At 45.9% G+C, this 21,815-nt stretch overlaps 1 protein-coding gene across 2 annotated transcripts in view; it reads right to left on the bottom strand.

Annotated features, from left to right (window-relative positions):
- LOC139764478 (neurotrimin-like) overlaps positions 1 to 21,815 on the bottom strand; it is a 332,927-nt gene that overhangs the window by 11,390 nt on the left and 299,722 nt on the right. For both annotated transcript variants that reach the window (XM_071691050.1, XM_071691051.1), the window contains one exon: positions 243 to 435. In XM_071691050.1, the coding sequence (XP_071547151.1) occupies positions 243 to 435 (193 nt within the window). The remainder of the gene's footprint in view (positions 1 to 242; positions 436 to 21,815) is intronic.

The raw sequence follows: 21,815 nt of genomic DNA on the forward strand, positions 1-21,815 counted from the left end.
GGTAAGGTAGGCTAAGGTAAGGTAAGTTAAGGTAAAGTAAGCTAAGGTAAGGTAAGGTATGGTAATGTAAGGTCAGGTAAGGTCAGGTAAAATAAAGTAGGGTAGGCTAAGGTAACGTAATGTAATGTAATGTAATGTAAGGTAAGGTAGGCTAAGGTAAGGTAAGATAAGGTAGGCTAAGGTAAGGTAAGGTAAGGTAAGGTAGGCTAAGGTAAGGTTAGGTAAGGTAAGGTAGGTCCTACCTTGATTCTTGGGTTGGCCCAGTGGACGCAGGACAATATGTCGGGTGTCTTCTCGTCGCCACACAATACGTGGTTCCGGGTAACCGTGTGCACGACACGTGAGCCGCACCGTGCTGCCCTCCGGCACCATGACGTCACCGGACGTCTCGTCAGCGATGATGTCAGGCGGGATGACCACGTTCAGATGTCCCACCTGACGTAATATAACTTACTACAACAACAACAACAACAACAACAACAACAACAAGAACAATATCATTATGTTAAACCAATATCTTCCTGACCTCACACAACATCCATGTTAACATTACCACTTAATAATATGAAGACTAAGATAACATTAACCTTAATGATATGAAGACTAAGATAACATTAACCTTAATAATATGAAGACTAAGATAACATTAACCTTAATTATATGAAGACTAAGATAACATTAACCTTAATTATATGAAGAATAAGATAATATTAACCTTAATCATATGAAGACTAAGATAACATTAACCTTCATAACATGAATATTAAGATAACGTTAATCGTAGTAATATGAAGACTAAGATAACAACTCTACCCAGGGCACTGTGACTACGTAGATAAGGTGAAGCCTCACTAAACACAGATCATGTACGTCATGATGGTGACCCAGGCAAATGTGGACGACAGAATGTGGAGGAACCTCATTATAGGAACATAATCACGCAGCAGGACACAAGCTTCAGTACAGTCATCATCATGCAGCAGGCCACAAGCTTCAGTACAGTCATCATCATGCAGCAGAACACAAGCTTCAGTACAGTCATCATCATGCAGCAGGCCACAAGCTTCAGTACAGTCATCATCATGCAGCAGGACACAAGCTTCAGTACAGTCATCATCATGCAGCAGGCCACAAGCTTCAGTACAGTCATCATCATGCAGCAGGACACAAGCTTCAGTACAGTCATCATCATGCAGCAGGCCACAAGCTTCAGTACAGTCATCATCATGCAGCAGGACACAAGCTTCAGTACAGTCATCATCATGCGGCAGGACACAAGCTTCAGTACAGTCATCATCATGCAGCAGGACACAAGTTTCAGTACAGTCATCATCATGCAGCAGGACACAAGCTTCAGTACAGTCATCATCCTGCAGCAGGACACAAGCTTCAGTACAGTCATCATCATGCAGCAGGCCACAAGCTTCAGTACAGTCATCATCATGCAGCAGGACACAAGCTTCAGTACAGTCATCATCATGCAGCAGGACACAAGCTTCAGTACAGTCATCATCATGCAGCAGGACACAAGCTTCAGTACAGTCATCATCATGCGGCAGGACACAAGCTTCAGTACAGTCATCATCATGCAGCAGGACACAAGCTTCAGTACAGTCATCATCCTGCAGCAGAACACAAGCTTCAGTACAGTCATCATCATGCAGCAGGACACAAGCTTCAGTACAGTCATCATCATGCAGCAGGACACAAGCTTCAGTACAGTCATCATCCTGCAGCAGAACACAAGCTTCAGTACAGTCATCATCCTGCAGCAGGACACAAGCTTCAGTACAGTCATCATCATGCAGCAGGACACAAGCTTCAGTACAGTCATCATCCTGCAGCAGGACACAAGCTTCAGTACAGTCATCATCATGCAGCAGGACACAAGCTTCAGTACAGTCATCATCATGCAGCAGGACACAAGCTTCAGTACAGTCATCATCCTGCAGCAGGACACAAGCTTCAGTACAGTCATCATCATGCAGCAGGACACAAGCTTCAGTACAGTCATCATCATGCAGCAGGACACAAGCTTCAGTACAGTCATCATCATGCAGCAGGACACAAGCTTCAGTACAGTCATCATCCTGCAGCAGGACACAAGCTTCAGTACAGTCATCATCATGCAGCAGGACACAAGCTTCAGTACAGTCATCATCCTGCAGCAGGACACAAGCTTCAGTACAGTCATCATAATGCAGCAGGACACAAGCTTCAGTACAGTCATCATCATGCAGCAGGACACAAGCTTCAGTAAAGTCATCACCATGCAGCAGGACACAAGCTTCAGTACAGTCATCATCATGCAACAGGACACAAGCTTCAGTACAGTCATCATCATGCAGCAGGACACAAGCTTCAGTACAGTCATCATCATGCAGCAGGACACAAGCTTCAGTACAGTCATCATCATGCAGCAGGACACAAGCTTCAGTACAGTCATCATCCTGCAGCAGGACACAAGCTTCAGTACAGTCATCATCATGCAGCAGGACACAAGCTTCAGTACAGTCATCATGATACAGCAGGACACAAGCTTCAGTACAGTCATCATCATGCAGCAGGACACAAGCTTCAGTACAGTCATCATCATGCGGCAGGACACAAGCTTCAGTACAGTCATCATCATGCAGCAGGACACAAGCTTCAGTACAGTCATCATCATGCAGCAGGACACAAGCTTCAGTACAGTCATCATGATACAGCAGGACACAACCTTCAGTACAGTCATCATCATGCAGCAGGACACAAGCTTCAGTACAGTCATCATCATGCAGCAGGACACAAGCTTCAGTACAGTCATCATCATGCAGCAGCCCACAAGCTTCAGTACAGTCATCATGATACAGCAGGACACAAGCTTCAGTACAGTCATCATCATGCAGCAGGACACAAGCTTCAGTACAGTCATCATCATGCAGCAGGACACAAGCTTCAGTACAGTCATCATCATGCAGCAGGACACAAGCTTCAGTACAGTCATCACCTGCAGCAGGACACAAGCTTCATTACAGTCATCATCATGCAGCAGGACACAAGCTTCAGTACAGTCATCATCATGCAGCAGGACACAAGCTTCAGTACAGTCATCATCATGATACAGCAGGACACAAGCTTCAGTACAGTTATCATCATGCAGCAGGACACAAGCTTCAGTACAGTCATCATCATGCAGCAGACACAAGCTTCAGTACAGTCATCATCATGCAGCAGGACACAAGCTTCAGTACAGTCATCATCATGCAGCAGGACACAAGCTTCAGTACAGTCATCATCATGCAGCAGGACACAAGCTTCAGTACAGTCATCATCATGCAGCAGGACACAAGCTTCAGTACAGTCATCATGCAGCAGGACACAAGCTTCAGTACAGTCATCATCATGCAGCAGGACAAGCTTCAGTACAGTCATCATCATGCAGCAGGACACAAGCTTCAGTACAGTCATCATCATGCAGCAGGACACAAGCTTCAGTACAGTCATCATCATGCAGCAGGACACAAGTTTCAGAACAGTCATCATCATGCAGGAGGACACAAGCTTCAGTACAGTCATCATCATGCAGCAGGACACAAGCTTCAGTACAGTCACCATCATGCAGCAGGCCACAAGCTTCAATACAGTCATCATCATGCAGCAGGACACAAGCTTCAGTACAGTCATCATCATGCAGCAGGACACAAGCTTCAGTACAGTCATCATCATGCAGCAGGACACAAGTTTCAGGACAGTCATCATCATGCAGCAGGACACAAGCTTCAGTACAGTCATCATCATGCAGCAGGACACAAGCTTCAGTACAGTCACCATCATGCAGCAGGACACAAGCTTCAGTACAGTCATCATCATGCAGCAGGACACAATCTTCAGTACAGTCATCATCATGCAGCAGGACACAAGCTTCAGTACAGTCATCATCATGCAGCAGGCCACAAGCTTCAGTACAGTCATCATCATGCAGCAGGACACAAGCTTCAGTACAGTTATCATCATGATACAGCAGGACACAAGCTTCAGTACAGTCATCATCATGCAGCAGGACACAAGCTTCAGTACAGTCATCATTATGCAGCAGGACACAAGCTTCAGTACAGTCATCATCATGCAGCAGGACACAAGCATCAGTACAGTCATCATCATGCAGCAGGACACAAGCTTCAGTACAGTCATCATCATGCAGCAGGACACAAGCTTCAGTACAGTCATCATCATGCAGCAGGACACAAGCTTCAGTACAGTCATCATCATGCAGTAGGACACAAGCTTCAGTACAGTCACCATAGAAGGACACAAGCTTCAGTACAGTTATCATCATGCAGCAGGACACAAGCTTCAGTACAGTCATCATCATGCAGCATGTCACAAGCTTCAGTACAGTCATCATCATGCAGCAGGACACAAGCTTCAGTACAGTCATCATCATGCAGCAGGACACAAGCTTCAGTACAGTCATCATCATGCAGCAGGACACAAGCTTCAGTACAGTCATCATCATGCAGCAGGACACAAGCTTCAGTACAGTCATCATCATGCAGCAGGACACAAGCTTCAGTACAGTCATCATCATGCAGCAGGACACAAGCTTCAGTACAGTCTTCATCATGCAGCAGGACACAAGCTTCAGTACAGTCATCATCATGCAGCAGGACACAAGCTTCAGTACAGTCATCATCATGCAGCAGGACACAAGCTTCAGTACAGTCATCATCATGCAGCAGGACACAAGCTTCAGTACAGTCATCATCATGCAGCAGGACACAAGCTTCAGTACAGTCATCATCATGCAGCAGGACACAAGCTTCAGTACAGTCATCATCATGCAGCAGGACACAAGCTTCAGTACAGTCATCATCATGCAGCAGGACACAAGCTTCAGTACAGTCATCATCATGCAGCAGGACACAAGCTTCAGTACAGTCATCATCATGCAGCAGGACACAAGCATCAGTACAGGTCAACATCATGCAGCATGTCACAAGCTTCAGTAAGTCCCTCATATGCAGCAGGCGACACAAGCTTCGGACAGTACATCATATGCCGCAGGTCCCAAGCTTCAGTACCAGTCATTCATCTGCAGCGGGACACCATGCTTCAGTACAGTCATCTCAAGCAGCCAGGACACAAGCTTCGTCCAGCATCATCAAGCAGCCAGACACAAGTACAGTACAGTCATATTCATGCAGCAAGGTTCAACAGCTTCAGTACAGTACATCATCATCATGCAGCAGGACACAAGCTTCAGTACGGTCATCATCATGCAGCAGGACACACGCTTCGTACAGTCATCATCAGCAGAGGAACCAAGCTTCCGTACATTCATCATCTGATACCGCAGGACACAAGCTTCAGTACAGTCATCATCCTGCAGCAAGGACACAAGCTTCAGTACAGTCCCCTCATCATGATCAGCAGGACACAAGCTTCAGTACAGTCATCATCATGCAGCAGGGGACACAAGCTTCAGTACAGGACATTCATTCCTGCAGCAGGACACAAGCTTCAGTACAGTCATCATCATGCAGCAGGACACAAGCTTCAGTACAGTCATCATCATGCAGCAGGACACAAGCTTCAGTACAGTCATCATCATGCAGCAGGACACAAGCTTCAGTACAGTCATCATCATGCAGCAGGACACAAGCTTCAGTACAGTCATCATCATGCAGCAGGACACAAGCTTCAGTACAGACATCATCATGCAGCAGGACACAAGCTTCAGTACAGTCATCATCATGCAGCAGGACACAAGCTTCAGTACAGTCATCATCATGCAGCAGGACACAAGCTTCAGTACAGTCATCATCATGCAGCAGGACACAAGCTTCAGTACAGTCATCATCATGCAGCAGGACACAAGCTTCAGTACAGTCATCATCATGCAGCAGGACACAAGCTTCAGTACAGTCATCATCATGCAGCAGGACACAAGCTTCAGTACAGTCATCATGCAGCAGGACACAAGCTTCAGTGCAGTCATCATCATGCAGCAGGACACAAGCTTCAGTACAGTCATCATCATGCAGCAGGACACAAGCTTCAGTATAGTCATCATCATGCAGCAGGACATAATCTTCAGTGCAGTCATCATGCAGCCGGACATAAGCTTCAATACAGTCATCATCATGCAGCAGGACACAAGCTTCAGTACAGTCATCATCATGCAGCAGGACACAAGCTTCAGTACAGTCATCATCATGCAGCAGGACACAAGCTTCAGTACAGTCATCATCATGCAGCAGGACACAAGCTTCAGTACAGTCATCATCATGCAGCAGGACACATGCTTCAGTACAGTCAACATCATGCAGCAGGACACAAGCTTTAGTGCAGTCATCATCATGCGGCAGGACACAAGCTTCAGTACAGTCATCATCATGCAGCAGGACACAAGCTTCAGTACAGTCATCATCATGCAGCAGGACGCAATCTTCAGTACAGTCATCATCATGCAGCAGGACACAAGCTTCAGTACAGTCATCATGCAGCAGGACACAAGTTTCAGTACAGTCATCATCATGCAGCAGGACACAAGCTTCAGTACAGTCATCATCATGCAGCAGGACACAAGCTTCAGTGCAGTCATCATCATGCAGCAGGACACAAGCTTCAGTACAGTCATCATCATGCAGCAGGACACAAGCTTCAGTATAGTCATCATCATGCAGCAGGACATAATCTTCAGTGCAGTCATCATGCAGCCGGACATAAGCTTCAATACAGTCATCATCATGCAGCAGGACACAAGCTTCAGTACAGTCATCATCATGCAGCAGGACACATGCTTCAGTACAGTCATCATCATGCAGCAGGACACAAGCTTCAGTACAGTCATCATCATACAGCGGGACACAAGCTTCAGTACAGTCATCATCATGCAACAGAACACAAGCTTCACTGTAGACATCATCATGCAGCAGGACACAAGCTTCAGTACAGTCATCATGCAGCAGGACACAAGTTTCAGTACAGTCATCATCATGCAGCAGGACACAAGCTTCAGTACAGTCATCATCATGCAGCAGGACACAAGCTTCAGTGCAGTCATCATCATGCAGCAGGACACAAGCTTCAGTACAGTCATTATCATGCAGCAGGACACAAGCTTCAGTACCGTCATCATCATGCAGCAGGACATAATCTTCAGTGCAGTCATCATGCAGCCGGACATAAGCTTCAATACAGTCATCATCATGCAGCAGGACACAAGCTTCAGTACAGTCATCATCATGCAGCAGGACACAAGCTTCAGTACAGTCATCATCCTGCAGCAGGACACAATGTGTGAGTGTGAGAGGAACTTGGTAGTTGACATGGTGGCTGAGCTGTGTGTTGGCCACATCAGTTCAGGAGACCAAGTGTCTGCTGGCAGATATTAGAATAACATTCAAGTATATGGATAAGGAAATATTCAGCCAGCTGCTGCTGCTGCTGCTCACATAAGGCCAACCAACACTAGAATATGATTCTCAACTTTGCTCATCACACTTGAAGAATCCCCACCACTGTACAACTCCCTCCCCGTACAGTACAAGAGATGGGACCCCATCAGTGTACAACTCCCTCCCCGTACAGTACAAGAGATGGGGCCCCACCAGTGTACAACTCCCTCCCCGTACAGTACAAGAGATGGGGCCCCACCAGTGTACACCTCCCTCCCCGTACAGTACAAGAGATTGGGGCCCCACCACTGTACAACTCCCTCCCCGTACAGTACAAGAGATGGGACCCCATTAGTGTACACCTCCCTCCCCGTACAGTACAAGAGATGGGACCCCACCACTGTACAACTCCCTCCCCGTACAGTACAAGAGATGGGACCCCACCAGTGTACAACTCCCTCCCCGTACAGTACAAGAGATGGGACCCCATCAGTGTACACCTCCCTCCCAGTACAGTACAAGAGATGGGACCCCACCACTGTACAACTCCCTCCCCGTACAGTACAAGGGATGGGACCCCATCAGTGTACACCTCCCTCCCAGTACAATACAAGAGATGGGACCCCACCACTGTACAACTCCCTCCCCGTACAGTACAAGAGATGGGACCCCATCAGGGTACACCTCCCTCCCCGTACAGTACAAGAGATGGAACCCCACCACTGTACAACTCCCTCCCCGTACAGTACAAGAGATGGGACCCCATTAGTGTACACCTCCCTCCCCGTACAGTACAAGAGATGGGACCCCACCACTGTAGAACTCCCTTCCCGTACAGTACAAGAGATGGGACCCCATCAGTGTACAACTCCCTCCCCGTGCAGTACAAGAGATGGGACCCCACCACTGTACAACTCCCTCCCCGTACAGTACAAGAGATGGGGCCCCACCACTGTACAACTCCCTCCCCGTACAGTACAAGAGATGGGACCCCATCAGTGTACACCTCCCTCCCCGTACAGTACAAGAGATGGAACCCCACCACTGTACAACCCCCTCCCCGTACAGTACAAGAGATGGGGCCCCACCACTGTACAACTCCCTCCCCGTACAGTACAAGAGATGGGACCCCATTAGTGTACACCTCCCTCCCCGTACAGTACAAGAGATGGAACCCCACCACTGTACAACTCCCTTCCCGTACAGTACAAGAGATGGGACCCCATCAGTGTACACCTCCCTCCCCGTACAGTACAAGAGATGGAACCCCACCACTGTACAACCCCCTCCCCGTACAGTACAAGAGATGGGGCCCCACCACTGTACAACTCCCTCCCCGTACAGTACAAGAGATGGAACCCCATCAGTGTACAGCTCCCTCCCCGTACAGTACAAGAGATGGGACCCCACCACTGTACACCTCCCTCCCCATACTGTACAAGATATGGGACCCCACCACTTTACAACTCCCTCCCCGTACAGTACAAGACAGTACAAGCTCATTAGTCTTGTGCCATCCTATCTGATATATATATATATATATATATATATATATATATATATATATATATATATATATATATATATATATATATATATATATATCATCATCATCATCATTATTTTTCATCATATTTCGTCGCTGTCTCCCGCATTAGCGAGGTAGCGTAAGGAAACAGACGAAAGAATGGCCCAACCCACCCACATACACATGTATACACATGTATACACGTCCACACACGCACATATACATACCTATACATTTCAACGTATACATACATATACATACACAGACATATACATATATATGCATGCACATAATTCATACTTGCTGCCTTTATTCCTTCCCGTCGCCACCCCGCCACACATGTAATAGCATCCCCTCTCCGCCCCGCGAGGTAGCGCTAGGAAAGGACAAAAGGCCACATTCGTTCACACTCAGTCTCTAGCTGTCATGTATAATGCACCGAAACCACAGCTTTCTTTCCACATCCAGGCCCCACAAAACTTTCCATGGTTTACCCCAGACGCTTCACATACCCTTGTTCAATCCATTGACAGCACGTCGACCACGGTATACCACATCGTTCCAATTCACTCTATTCCTTGCGCGCCTTTCACTCTCCTGCATGTTCAGGCCTCGATCACTCAAGATCCTTTTCACTCCATCCTTCCACCTCTAATCTGGTCTCCCACTTCTCCTCGTTCCCTCCACCTCTGACACATATATCCTCTTTGTCAATCTTTCCTCACTCATTTTCTTCATGTGACCAAACCATTTCAATACACCCTCTTCTGCTCTCTCAATCACACTCTTTTTATTACCACACATCACTTTTACCCTTTCATTACTTACTCGATAAAACCACCTCACACCACGTATTGTCCTCAAACATCTCATTTCCAGCACATCCACCCTCTTCCGCACAACCGTGTCTATAGCCCACGCCTCACAACCATACAACATTGTTGAAACCACTATTCCTTCAAACATACCCATTTTTGTTCTCCGAGATAGCGTTTTCGCCTTCCGCCCATTCTTCAACGCTCCCAGAACCTTCGCCTACTCCCCGCGCCTACTCCCTCACACTGTGACTCACTTCCGATTCCATGGTTCCATCCGCTGCCAAATCCACTCCCAGATATCTAAAACACTTCACTTCCTCAAGTTTTTCTCCATTCAAACTCACCAGCCAATTTACTTGTCCCTCAACCCTACTGTACCTAATAACCTTGCTCTTATTCACATTTACTCTCAGCTTTCTTCTTTCACACACTTTACCAAACTCAGTCACCAACTTCTGCAGTTTCTCACACGAATCAGCCACCAGCGCTGTATCATCAACGAACAACAACTGACTCACTTCCAAAGCCCTCTCATCCACAACAGACTGCATACTTGCTCCTCTTTCCAAAACTCTTGCATTCACCTCCCTAACAACCCCATCCATAAACAAATCAAATAACCATGGAGACATCACGCACCCCTGCCTTAAACCGACATTCACTGGGAACCAGTCACTTTCCTCTCTTCCTACGCGTACACATGCATTACATCCGTGATAAAAGTTTTCACTGCTTCTAGCAACTTGCCTCCCACACCATATACTTTTTATACCTTCCACAGAGCACTTCTATCAACCCTATCATATGCCTTCTCCAGATCCATAAATGCTACATACAAATTCATTTGTTTTTCCAAGTATTTCTCGCATACATTCTTCAAGGCAAACATCTGATCCACAGATCCTCTTCTACTTCTGAAACCACACTGCTCTTCCCCAGTCTGATGCTCTGTACATGCTTTCACCCTCTCAAACAATACCGTCCCATATAATTTCCCAAGAATACTCAACAAACTTATATCTCTGTAATTTGAACACACCTCTATCCCCCTTGCCTTTGTACAATAGCACTATGCATGCATTCCGCCAATTCTCAGGCACTTCACCATGAGCCATACATATATTTAATATCCAGTCAACAACACAGTCACCCCCTTTTTTGATAATTTCCACTGCAATAACCATCCAAACCCGCCGCCTTGCCGGCTTTGATCTTCTGCAAAGCTTTCACTACCTCTTCTCTGTTTACCAAATCATTCTCCCTGACCCTTTCACTTCGCACACCACCTCGACCAAAACACCCTATATCTGCCACTCTATCATCAAACACATTCAAAAAACCTTCAAAATACTCAATCCATCTCCCTCCCACTTCACAAGTACTTGTTATCACCTCCCTATTCACCCTTTCACAGTTGATCGTATTTGTTCCCTTGTCTTACGCACTTTATTTACCTCGTTCCAAAACATCCTTTTATTCTCCCTAAAATTTAATGATACTCTCTCACCCCAACTCTCATTTGCCCTCTTTTTCACCTCTTGCACCTTTCGCTTGACCTCCTGCCTCTTACTTTTATACATCTCCCGGTCATTTGCACTATTTCCCTGCAAAAATCGTCCAAATGCCCCTCTCTTCTCTTTCACTAACAATCTTACTTCTTCATCCCACTCCTCACTACCGTTTCTAATCTGCCCACCTCCCACCTTTCTCATGCCACAAGCATCTTTTGCACATGCCATCAGTGCTTCCTTAAATGCATCCCATTCCTCCCCCACTCCCCTTTCGTCATTCGCTCTAACCTTTTTCCATTCTGCACTCAGTCTCTCCTGGTACTTCCTCACACAAGTCTCCTTCCCAAGCTCACTCACTCTCACCACTCTCTTCACCCCAACATTCTCTCTTCTTTTCTGAAAATCTCTACAAATCTTCACCTTAGCCTCCACTAGATAATGATCAGACATCCCTCCAGTTGCACCTCTCAGCACATTAACATCCAAAAGTCTCTCTTTCGCACGCCTATCAATATATATATATATATATATATATATATATATATATATATATATATATATATATATATATAGATATATATTATACTTGATCACCGTTTCCCGCGTCAGCGAGGTAGTGCCAAAAAACAGGCGAATAACGACCTGTCCACACACACACACACACACACACACACATATATATATATATATATATATATATATATATATATATATATATATATATATATATATATACATATATATATATATAAATATATATATATATATATATATATATTATATATATATATATATATATATATATATATATATATATATATATATATATATATATATATATATATATATATATAATATATGTGTGGATCAGGTGTTTGCTTTGAAGAATGTATGTGAGAAATACTTAGAAAAGCAAATGGATTTGTATGTAGCATTTATGGATCTGGAGAAGGCATATGATAGAGTTGATAGAGATGCTCTGTGGAAGGTATTAAGAATATATGGTGTGGGAGGCAAGTTGTTAGAAGCAGTGAAAAGTTTTTATCGAGGATGTAAGGCATGTGTACGTGTAGGAAGAGAGGAAAGTGATTGGTTCTCAGTGAATGTAGGTTTGCGGCAGGGGTGTGTGATGTCTCCATGGTTGTTTAATTTTTTATGGATGGGGTTGTTAGGGAGGTGAATGCAAGAGTTTTGGAAAGAGGGGCAAGGATGAAGTCTGTTGGGGATGAGAGAGCTTGGGAAGTGAGTCAATTGTTGTTCGCTGATGATACAGCGCTGGTGGCTGATTCATGTGAGAAACTGCAGAAGCTGGTGACTGAGTTTGGTAAAGTGTGTGAAAGAAGAAAGTTAAGAGTAAATGTGAATAAGAGCAAGGTTATTAGGTACAGTAGGGTTGAGGGTCAAGTCAATTGGGAGGTGAGTTTGAATGGAGAAAAACTGGAGGAAGTGAAGTGTTTTAGATATCTGGGAGTGGATCTGGCAGCGGATGGAAACATGGAAGCGGAAGTGGATCATAGGGTGGGGGAGGGGGCGAAAATTCTGGGAGCCTTGAAGAATGTGTGGAAGTCGAGAACATTATCTCGGAAAGCAAAAATGGGTATGTTTGAAGGAATAGTGGTTCCAACAATGTTGTATGGTTGCGAGGCGTGGACTATGGATAGAGTTGTGCGCAGGAGGATGGATGTGCTGGAAATGAGATGTTTGAGGACAATGTGTGGTGTGAGGTGGTTTGATCGAGTAAGTAACGTAAGGGTAAGAGAGATGTGTGGAAATAAAAAGAGCGTGGTTGAGAGAGCAGAAGAGGGTGTTTTGAAATGGTTTGGTCACATGGAGAGAATGAGTGAGGAAAGATTGACCAAGAGGATATATGTGTCGGAGGTGGAGGGAACGAGGAGAAGAGGGAGACCAAATTGGAGGTGGAAAGATGGAGTGAAAAAGATTTTGTGTGATCGGGGCCTGAACATGCAGGAGGGTGAAAGGAGGGCAAGGAATAGAGTGAATTGGAGCGATGTGGTATACCGGGGTTGACGTGCTGTCAGTGGATTGAATCAGGGCATGTGAGGCGTCTGGGGTAAACCATGGAAAGCTGTGTAGGTATGTATATTTGCGTGTGTGGACGTGTGTATGTACATGTGTATGGGGGGGGGGGGGGTTGGGCCATTTCTTTCGTCTGTTTCCTTGCGCTACCTCGCAAACGCGGGAGACAGCGACAAAGTATAAAAAAAAAAAAAAAAAAAAAAAAAATATATATATATATATTTATATTATATATATATATTATATATATATATATAATATATATATATATATAATATATATATATATATATATTATATATATATATATATATCATCATCATCATCAGCAGGACACAAGCTTCAGTAAAGTCATCATCATGCAGCTGGACACAAGCTTCAGTACAGTCTTCATCATCATGCAGCTGGACACAAGCTTCAGTACTGTCATCATCCTGCAGCAGGACACAATCTTCAGTACAGTCATCTCATGCAGCAGGACAAAGCTTCAGTACAGTTATCATCCTGCAGCAGGACACAAGCTTAGTACAGTCATCATCTTGCAGCAGGACACAAGCCTTCAGTACAGTCATCATTCATGCAGCAGGACATAATCTTCAGTGCAGTCATCATCATGCAGCAGGACGCAAGCTTTAGTGCAGTCATCATCATGCGCAGGACACAAGCTTAGTACAGTCATCATCCTGCAGCAGGACACAAGCTTCAGTAACAGTCATCATCATGCAGCAGGTCACAAGCTTCAGTACAGTCATCTCATGCAGCTGGACACAAGCTTCAGTATAGTCATCATCATGCAGAAGGACACAAGCTTCAGTACAGTGATCATGCAGCAGGACATAATCTTCAGTGCAGTCATCATGCAGCAGGACACAAGTTCAGTACAGTCATCATGCAGCAGGAACAAGCTTCAGTAAAGTCATCATCATGCAGAAGGACACAAGCTTCAGTACAGGTCATCATCATGCAGCTGGACACAAGCTTCAGTACAGTGATCATCATGCAGCAGGAACAAGCTTCAGTAAAGTCATCATCATGCAGAGGACACAAGCTTCAGTATAGTCATCATCATGCAGAGGACACATGCTTCAGTACAGTCAACATCATGCAGCAGGACATAATCTTCAGTGCAGTCATCATGCAGCAGGACGCAAGCTTTAGTGCAGTCATCATCATGCAGAGGACACATGCTTCAGTTCAGTCATCATCATGCAGGCAGGACACAAGCTTCAGTTACAGTCATCATCATGCAGAAGGACACAAGCTTCAGTGCAGTCATCATGCAGCAGGAACACAAGCTTCAGTAAGTCATCATCATGCAGCTGGACACAAGCTTCAGTACTGTCATCATCATGCAGCAGGACACAAGCTTAGTACAGTCATCATCATGCAGAAGGACACAAGCTTCAGTGCAGTCATCATGCAGCAGGACACAAGCTTCAGTGCAGTCATCATCATGCTGCAGGACACAAGCTTCAGTGCAGTCATCATGCAGCAGGACGCAAGCTTTAGTGCAGTCATCATCATGCAGCATGGACACAAGCTTCAGTGCAGTCATCATGCAGCAGACACAAGCTTCAGTACAGTGATCATGCAGCAGGACAAAGCTTCAGTACAGTGATCATCATGCAGCAGGAACAAGCTTCAGTAAAGTCATCATCATGCAGAAGGACACAAGCTTCAGTACAGTTTCATCATGCAGCAGGACACAAGCTTAGTACAGTCATCATCATGCGGCAGGACACAACTTCAGTACAGTCATCATATGCAGCAGGACACATGCTTCAGTACAGTCATACATCATGCAGCAGGAACAAGCTTCAGTAAAGTCATCATCATGCAGCAGGTCACAAGCTTCAGTACAGGTCATCATCATGCAGCAGGACAAAGCTTCAGTACAGTAATCATCATGCAGCAGGACACAAGGCTTCAGTACAGTCATTATCATGCAGCAGGAACAAGCTTCAGTAAAGTCATCATCATGCAGAAGGACACAAGCTTCAATACAGTCATCATCATGCGCAGGACACAAGCTTAGTACAGTCATCATCTTGCAGCAGGACACATGCTTCAGTACAGGTCATCATCATGCAGCATGACACAAGCTTCAGTACAGTGATCATGCAGCAGGACACATGCTTCAGTACAGTCATCATCTTGCAGCAGGACACAAGCTTCTGTGCAGTCATCATCATGCACAGGACACAAGCTTCAGTACAGTGATCATCATGCAGCAGGTCACAAGCTTCAGTATAGTCATCATCATGCAGCTGGACACAAGCTTCTGTGCAGTCATCATCATGCAGCATGGACACAAGCTTCAGTATAGTCATCATCATGCAGAGGACACATGCTTCAGTACAGTCTTCATCATGCAGCAGGACACAAGATTCAGTACAGTCATCTCATGCAGCTGGACACAAGCTTCAGTACAGTGATCATGCAGCAGGACTCAAGCTTCAGTACAGTTATCATCATGCAGCAGACACAAGTTCAGTACAGTCATCTCATGCAGCAGGACACATGCTTCAGTACAGTCATCATCATTGCAGCAGGACACATAGCTTCAGTACAGTCCATCATCATGCAGCAGGACACAAGCTTCAGTGCAGTCATCATGCAGCAGGACACAAGTTCAGTACAGTCATCATCTGCAGCAGGACACAATCTTCAGTACAGTCATTCATCATGCAGCAGGACACAAGCTTCAAGTACAGTCATCATCAATGCAGCAGGACACAAGCTTCAGTGCAGTCATCATGCAGCAGGCACAAGCTTCAGTACAGTGATCATGCAGCAGGACGCAAGCTTTAGTGCAGTCATCATCATGCAGCATGACACAAGCTTCAGTAAAGTCATCATCATGCAGAGGACACAAGCTTCTAGTACAGTCATCATCTGCAGCAGGACACAAGGCTTCAGTACAGTCTTCATCATGCAGCAGGTCACAAGCTTCAGTACGAGTCATCATCATGCAGCTGGACACAAGCTTCAGGTACAGTCATCATCATGCAGAAGGACACAAGCTTCAGTAAAGTCATCACCATGCAGCAGGACACATGTTCAGTACAGTCATCATGCAGCAGGACACAAGCTTCAGTACAGTCATCATGCAGCAGGACACAAGTTCAGTACAGTCATCTCATGCAGCTGGACACAAGCTTCAGTTACAGTATCATCATGCAGCAGGTCACAAGCTTCAGTACAGTGATCATGCAGCAGGACACAAGTTTCAGTACAGTCATCATCAGGCAGCAGGACACAAGGCTTCAGTACAGTCTCATCATGCAAGCAGGACACAAGCTTCAGTGCAGTCATCATCATGCAGCTGGACACAAGCTTCAGTGCAGTCATCATCATGCAGCATGACACAAGCTTCAGTACAGTTTCATCATGCAGCAGGAACAAGCTTCAGTACAGTGATCATGCAGCAGGACAAAGCTTCAGTACAGTATCATCATGCAGAGGACACAAGCTTCATTACAGTCATCATCAGCAGCAGGACACAAGATTCAGTACAGTCATCATAATGCAGCAGGACACAAGTTCAGTACAGTCATCATGCAGCAGGACAAAGCTTCAGTACAGTGATCATGCAGCAGGACACAAGTTCAGTACAGTCATATCATGCAGCAGGACATAATCTTCAGTGCAGTCATCATGCAGCAGGACGCAAGCTTTAGTGCAGTCATCATCATGCGGCAGGACACAAGCTTCTGTGCAGTCATCATCATGCAGAAGGACACAAGCTTCAGTACAGTTATCATCATGCAGCAGACACAAGCTTCAGTATAGTCATCATCATGCAGAAGGACACAAGCTTCAGTACTGTCATCATCATGCAGAAGGACACAAGCTTCAGTACAGTGATCATGCAGCAGGACATAATCTTCAGTGCAGTCATCATCATGCGGCAGGACACAAGCTTCTGTGCAGTCATCATCATGCAGCATGGACACAAGCTTCAGTAAGTCATCATCATGCAGCATGGACACAAGCTTCAGTTCAGTCATCATCATGCAGCTGGACACAAGCTTCAGTACAGTTTCATCATGCAGCAGGACACAAGCTTCAGTAAAGTCATCATCATGCAGAGGACACAAGCTTCAGTAAAGTCATCATCATGCTGCAGGACACAAGCTTCAGTACAGTGATCATGCAGCAGGACGCAAGCTTTAGTGCAGTCATCATCATGCAGAAGGACACAAGCTTCAGGTACAGTCATCATCATGCAGCAGTACACAAGCTTCAGTACAGTGATCATCATGCAGCAGACACAAGTTCAGTACAGTCATCATGATACAGCAGGACACAAGCTTCAGTTACAGTATCATCATGCAGCAGGACACAAGCTTCAAGTACAGTCATCATCTTGCAGCAGGACACAAGTTCAGTACAGTCATCAATCATGCAGCAGGACGCAAGCTTTAGTGCAGTCATCATCATGCGGCAGGACACAAGCTTCTGTGCAGTCATCATCATGCAAGCAGGACACAAGCTTCAGTGCAGTCATCATCATGCGGCAGGACACAAGCTTCTGTGCAGTCATCATCATGCAGAAGGACACAAGCTTCAGTACAGTTATCATCATGCAGCAGGACACAAGCTTCAAGTACAGTCATCATCCATGCAGCAGGACACATGCTTCAGTACAGGTCATCATCATGCAGCGGACATAAGCTTCAATACAGTCATCATCATGCATGCAGGACACAAGCTTCAGTACTGTCATCATCATGCAGCAGGACATAATCTTCAGTGCAGTCATCATGCAGCAGGACACAATGTGTGAGTGTGAGAGGAACTTGGTAGTTGACATGGTGGCTGAGCTGTGTGTTGGCCACATCAGTTCAGGAGACCAAGTGTCTGCTGGCAGATATTAGAATAACATTCAAGTATATGGATAAGGACATATTCAGCTGCTGCTGCTGCTGCTGCTGCTGCTGCTCACATAAGGCCAACCAACACTAGAATATGATTCTCAACTTTGCTCATCACACTTGAAGAATCCCCACCACTGTACAACTCCCTCCCCGTACAGTAAAGAGATGGGACCCCATTAGTGTACACCTCCCTCCCCGTACAGTACAAGAGATGGAACCCCACCACTGTACAACTCCCTTCCCCGTACAGTACAAGAGATGGGGCCCCACCACTGTACAACTCCCTTCCCCGTACAGTACAAGAGATGGAACCCCACCACTGTACAACTCCCTCCCCGTACAGTACAAGAGATGGAACCCCACCACTGTACAACTCCCTCCCCGTACAGTAAAGAGATGGGACCCCACCAGTGTACAACTCCCTCCCCGTACAGTACAAGAGATGGGACCCCATCAGTGTACACCTCCCTCCCCGTACAGTAAAGAGATGGGACCCCATTAGTGTACACCTCCCTCCCCGTACAGTAAAGAGATGGGACCCCACCAGTGTACAACTCCCTCCCCGTACAGTAAAGAGATGGGACCCCATTAGTGTACACCTCCCTCCCCGTACAGTACAAAGATGGGACCCCACCACTGTACAACTCCCTTCCCCGTACAGTACAAGAGATGGGACCCCATCAGTGTACACCTCCCTCCCCGTACAGTAAAGAGATGGGACCCCATTAGTGTACACCTCCCTCCCCGTACAGTACAAGAGATGGGGCCCCACCACTGTACAACTCCCTCCCCGTACAGTACAAGAGATGGGACCCCATCAGTGTACACCTCCCTCCCCGTACAGTAAAGAGATGGGACCCCATCAGTGTACACCTCCCTCCCCGTACAGTACAAGAGATGGGGCCCCACCACTGTACAACTCCCTCCCCGTACAGTAAAGAGATGGGGCCCCACCACTGTACAACTCCCTTCCCCGTACAGTACAAGAGATGGGACCCCATTAGTGTACACCTCCCTCCCCGTACAGTACAAGAGATGGGACCCCATTAGTGTACACCTCCCTCCCCGAACAGTACAAGAGATGGAACCCCACCACTGTACAACTCCCTTCCCCGTACAGTACAAGAGATGGGACCCCATTAGTGTACACCTCCCTCCCCGTACAGTAAAGAGATGGGACCCCACCAGTGTACAACTCCCTCCCCGTACAGTACAAGACAGTACAAGCTCATTAGTCTTGTGCCATCCTATCTGATATATATATATATATATCATCATCATCATCAGCAGGACACAAGCTTCAATACAGTCATCATCATGCAGAAGGACACAAGCTTCAGTACAGTTTCATCATGCAGCAGGACAACAAGCTTCAGTACTGTCATCATCATGCAGCAGGACATAATCTTCAGTGCAGTCATCATGCAGCAGGACAACAAGCTTCAGTACAGTGATCATGCAGCAGGACCACAAGCTTCAGTACAGTGATCATCATGCAGCAGAACACAAGCTTCAGTACAGTGATCATGCAGCAGGACACAAGCTTCAGTTACAGTCATCATCCTGCAGCAGGACACAAGTTCAGTACAGTCATCATTCATGCAGCAGGACCAAGCTTCAGTACAGTTTCATCATGCAGCAGGACTCAAGCTTCAGTACAGTTATCATCATGCAGCAGGACATAATCTTCAGTGCAGTCATCATGCAGCAGGACAACAAGCTTCAGTACTGTCATCATCCTGCAGCAGAACACAAGCTTCAGTAAAGTCATCATCATGCTGCAGGACACAAGCTTCGTACAGTCATCATCATGGCAGCAGGACACAAGTTCAGTACAGTCATCATGCAGCCGGACATAAGCTTCAATACAGTCATCATCATGCACAGGACACAAGCTTCTGTGCAGTCATCATCATGCAGCAGGCACAAGCTTCAGTACAGTTATCATCATGCAGCAGGACTCAAGCTTCAGTACAGTGATCATGCAGCAGGACACAAGCTACAGTACAGTCATCATCATGATACAGCAGGACACAAGCTACAGTACAGTCATCATCAGCAGCAGGACACAAGCTTCAAGTACAGTCATCATCATGCAGAAGGACACAAGCTTCAGTAACAGTCATCATCATGATACAGCAGGACACAAGCTACAGTACAGTCATCATGATACAGCAGGACACAAGCTACAGTACAGTCATCATCATGCAGCGGACATAAGCTTCAATACAGTCATCATCATGCAGCGGACATAAGCTTCAATACAGTCATCATCATGATACAGCAGGACACAAGCTACAGTACAGTCATCATCATGATACAGCAGGACACAAGCCTTCAGTACAGTCATCATGCAGCCGGACATAAGCTTCAATACAGTCATCATCATGCAGCAGTACACAAGCTTCAGTATAGTCATCATCATGCACAGGACACAAGCTTCAGTATAGTCATCATCATGCACAGGACACAAGCTTCAGTACAGTCACCATCATGCAGCAGGACAACAAGCTTCAGTACAGTCATCTCATGCAGCTGGACACAAGCTTCAGTACATCATCATCATGCAGCTGGACACAAGCTTCAGTGCAGTCATCATCATGCACAGGACACAAGCTTCTGTACAGTCATCATCATGCGCAGGACACAAGCTTCTGTACAGTCATATCATGCAGCAGGACACATGCTTCAGTACAGTCATCATCTTGCAGCAGGACACAAGTTCAGTACAGTCATCATTCATGCAGCAGGACCAAGCTTCAGTACAGTTATCATCATGCAGCAGGTCACAAGCTTCAGTATAGTCATCATCATGCACAGGACACAAGCTTCATACAGTCATCATCATCATGCAGCAGGACATAATCTTCAGTGCAGTCATCATGCAGCAGGACAAAGCTTCAGTACAGTCTTCATCATGCAGCAGGACATAATCTTCAGTGCAGTCATCATCATGCATGCAGGACACAAGCTTCAAGTACAGTCATCATCATTGCAGCAGGACACAAGTTCAGTACAGTCATCATCTTGCAGCAGGACACATGCTTCAGTTCAGTCATCATCATGCAGCAGGAACAAGCTTCAGTACTGTCATCATCCTGCAGCAGAAGTGATCCATGCTTCACATGATGATGTGATCCTAGTACTGATGTGATCCATGCTTCACATGATGATGTGATCCTAGTACTGATGTGATCCATGCTTCACATGATGATGTGATCCTAGTACTGATGTGATCCATGCTTCACACGATGGTGATCCTAGTACTAATGCTTCACATGATGGTGATCCTAGTACTAATGCTTCACATGATGGTGATCCTAGTACTAATGCTTCATATGATGGTGATCCTAGTACTAATGCTTCACATGATGGTGATCCTAGTACTAATGCTTCACATGATGGTGATCCTAGTACTAATGCTTCACATGATGGTGATCCTAGTACTAATGCTTCACATGATGGTGATCCTAGTACTAATGCTTCACATGATGGTGATCCTAGTACCAATGCTTCACATGATGGTGATCCTAGTACTAATGCTTCACATGATGGTGATCCTAGTACTAATGCTTCACATGATGGTGATCCTAGTACTAATGCTTCACATGATGGTGATCCTAGTACTAATGCTTCACATGATGGTGATCCTAGTACTAA

The sequence above is a fragment of the Panulirus ornatus genome, chromosome 50 (genome assembly GCF_036320965.1).
Source record: "Panulirus ornatus isolate Po-2019 chromosome 50, ASM3632096v1, whole genome shotgun sequence".
In the NCBI taxonomy this organism is placed as follows: Eukaryota; Metazoa; Arthropoda; class Malacostraca; order Decapoda; family Palinuridae; genus Panulirus; species Panulirus ornatus.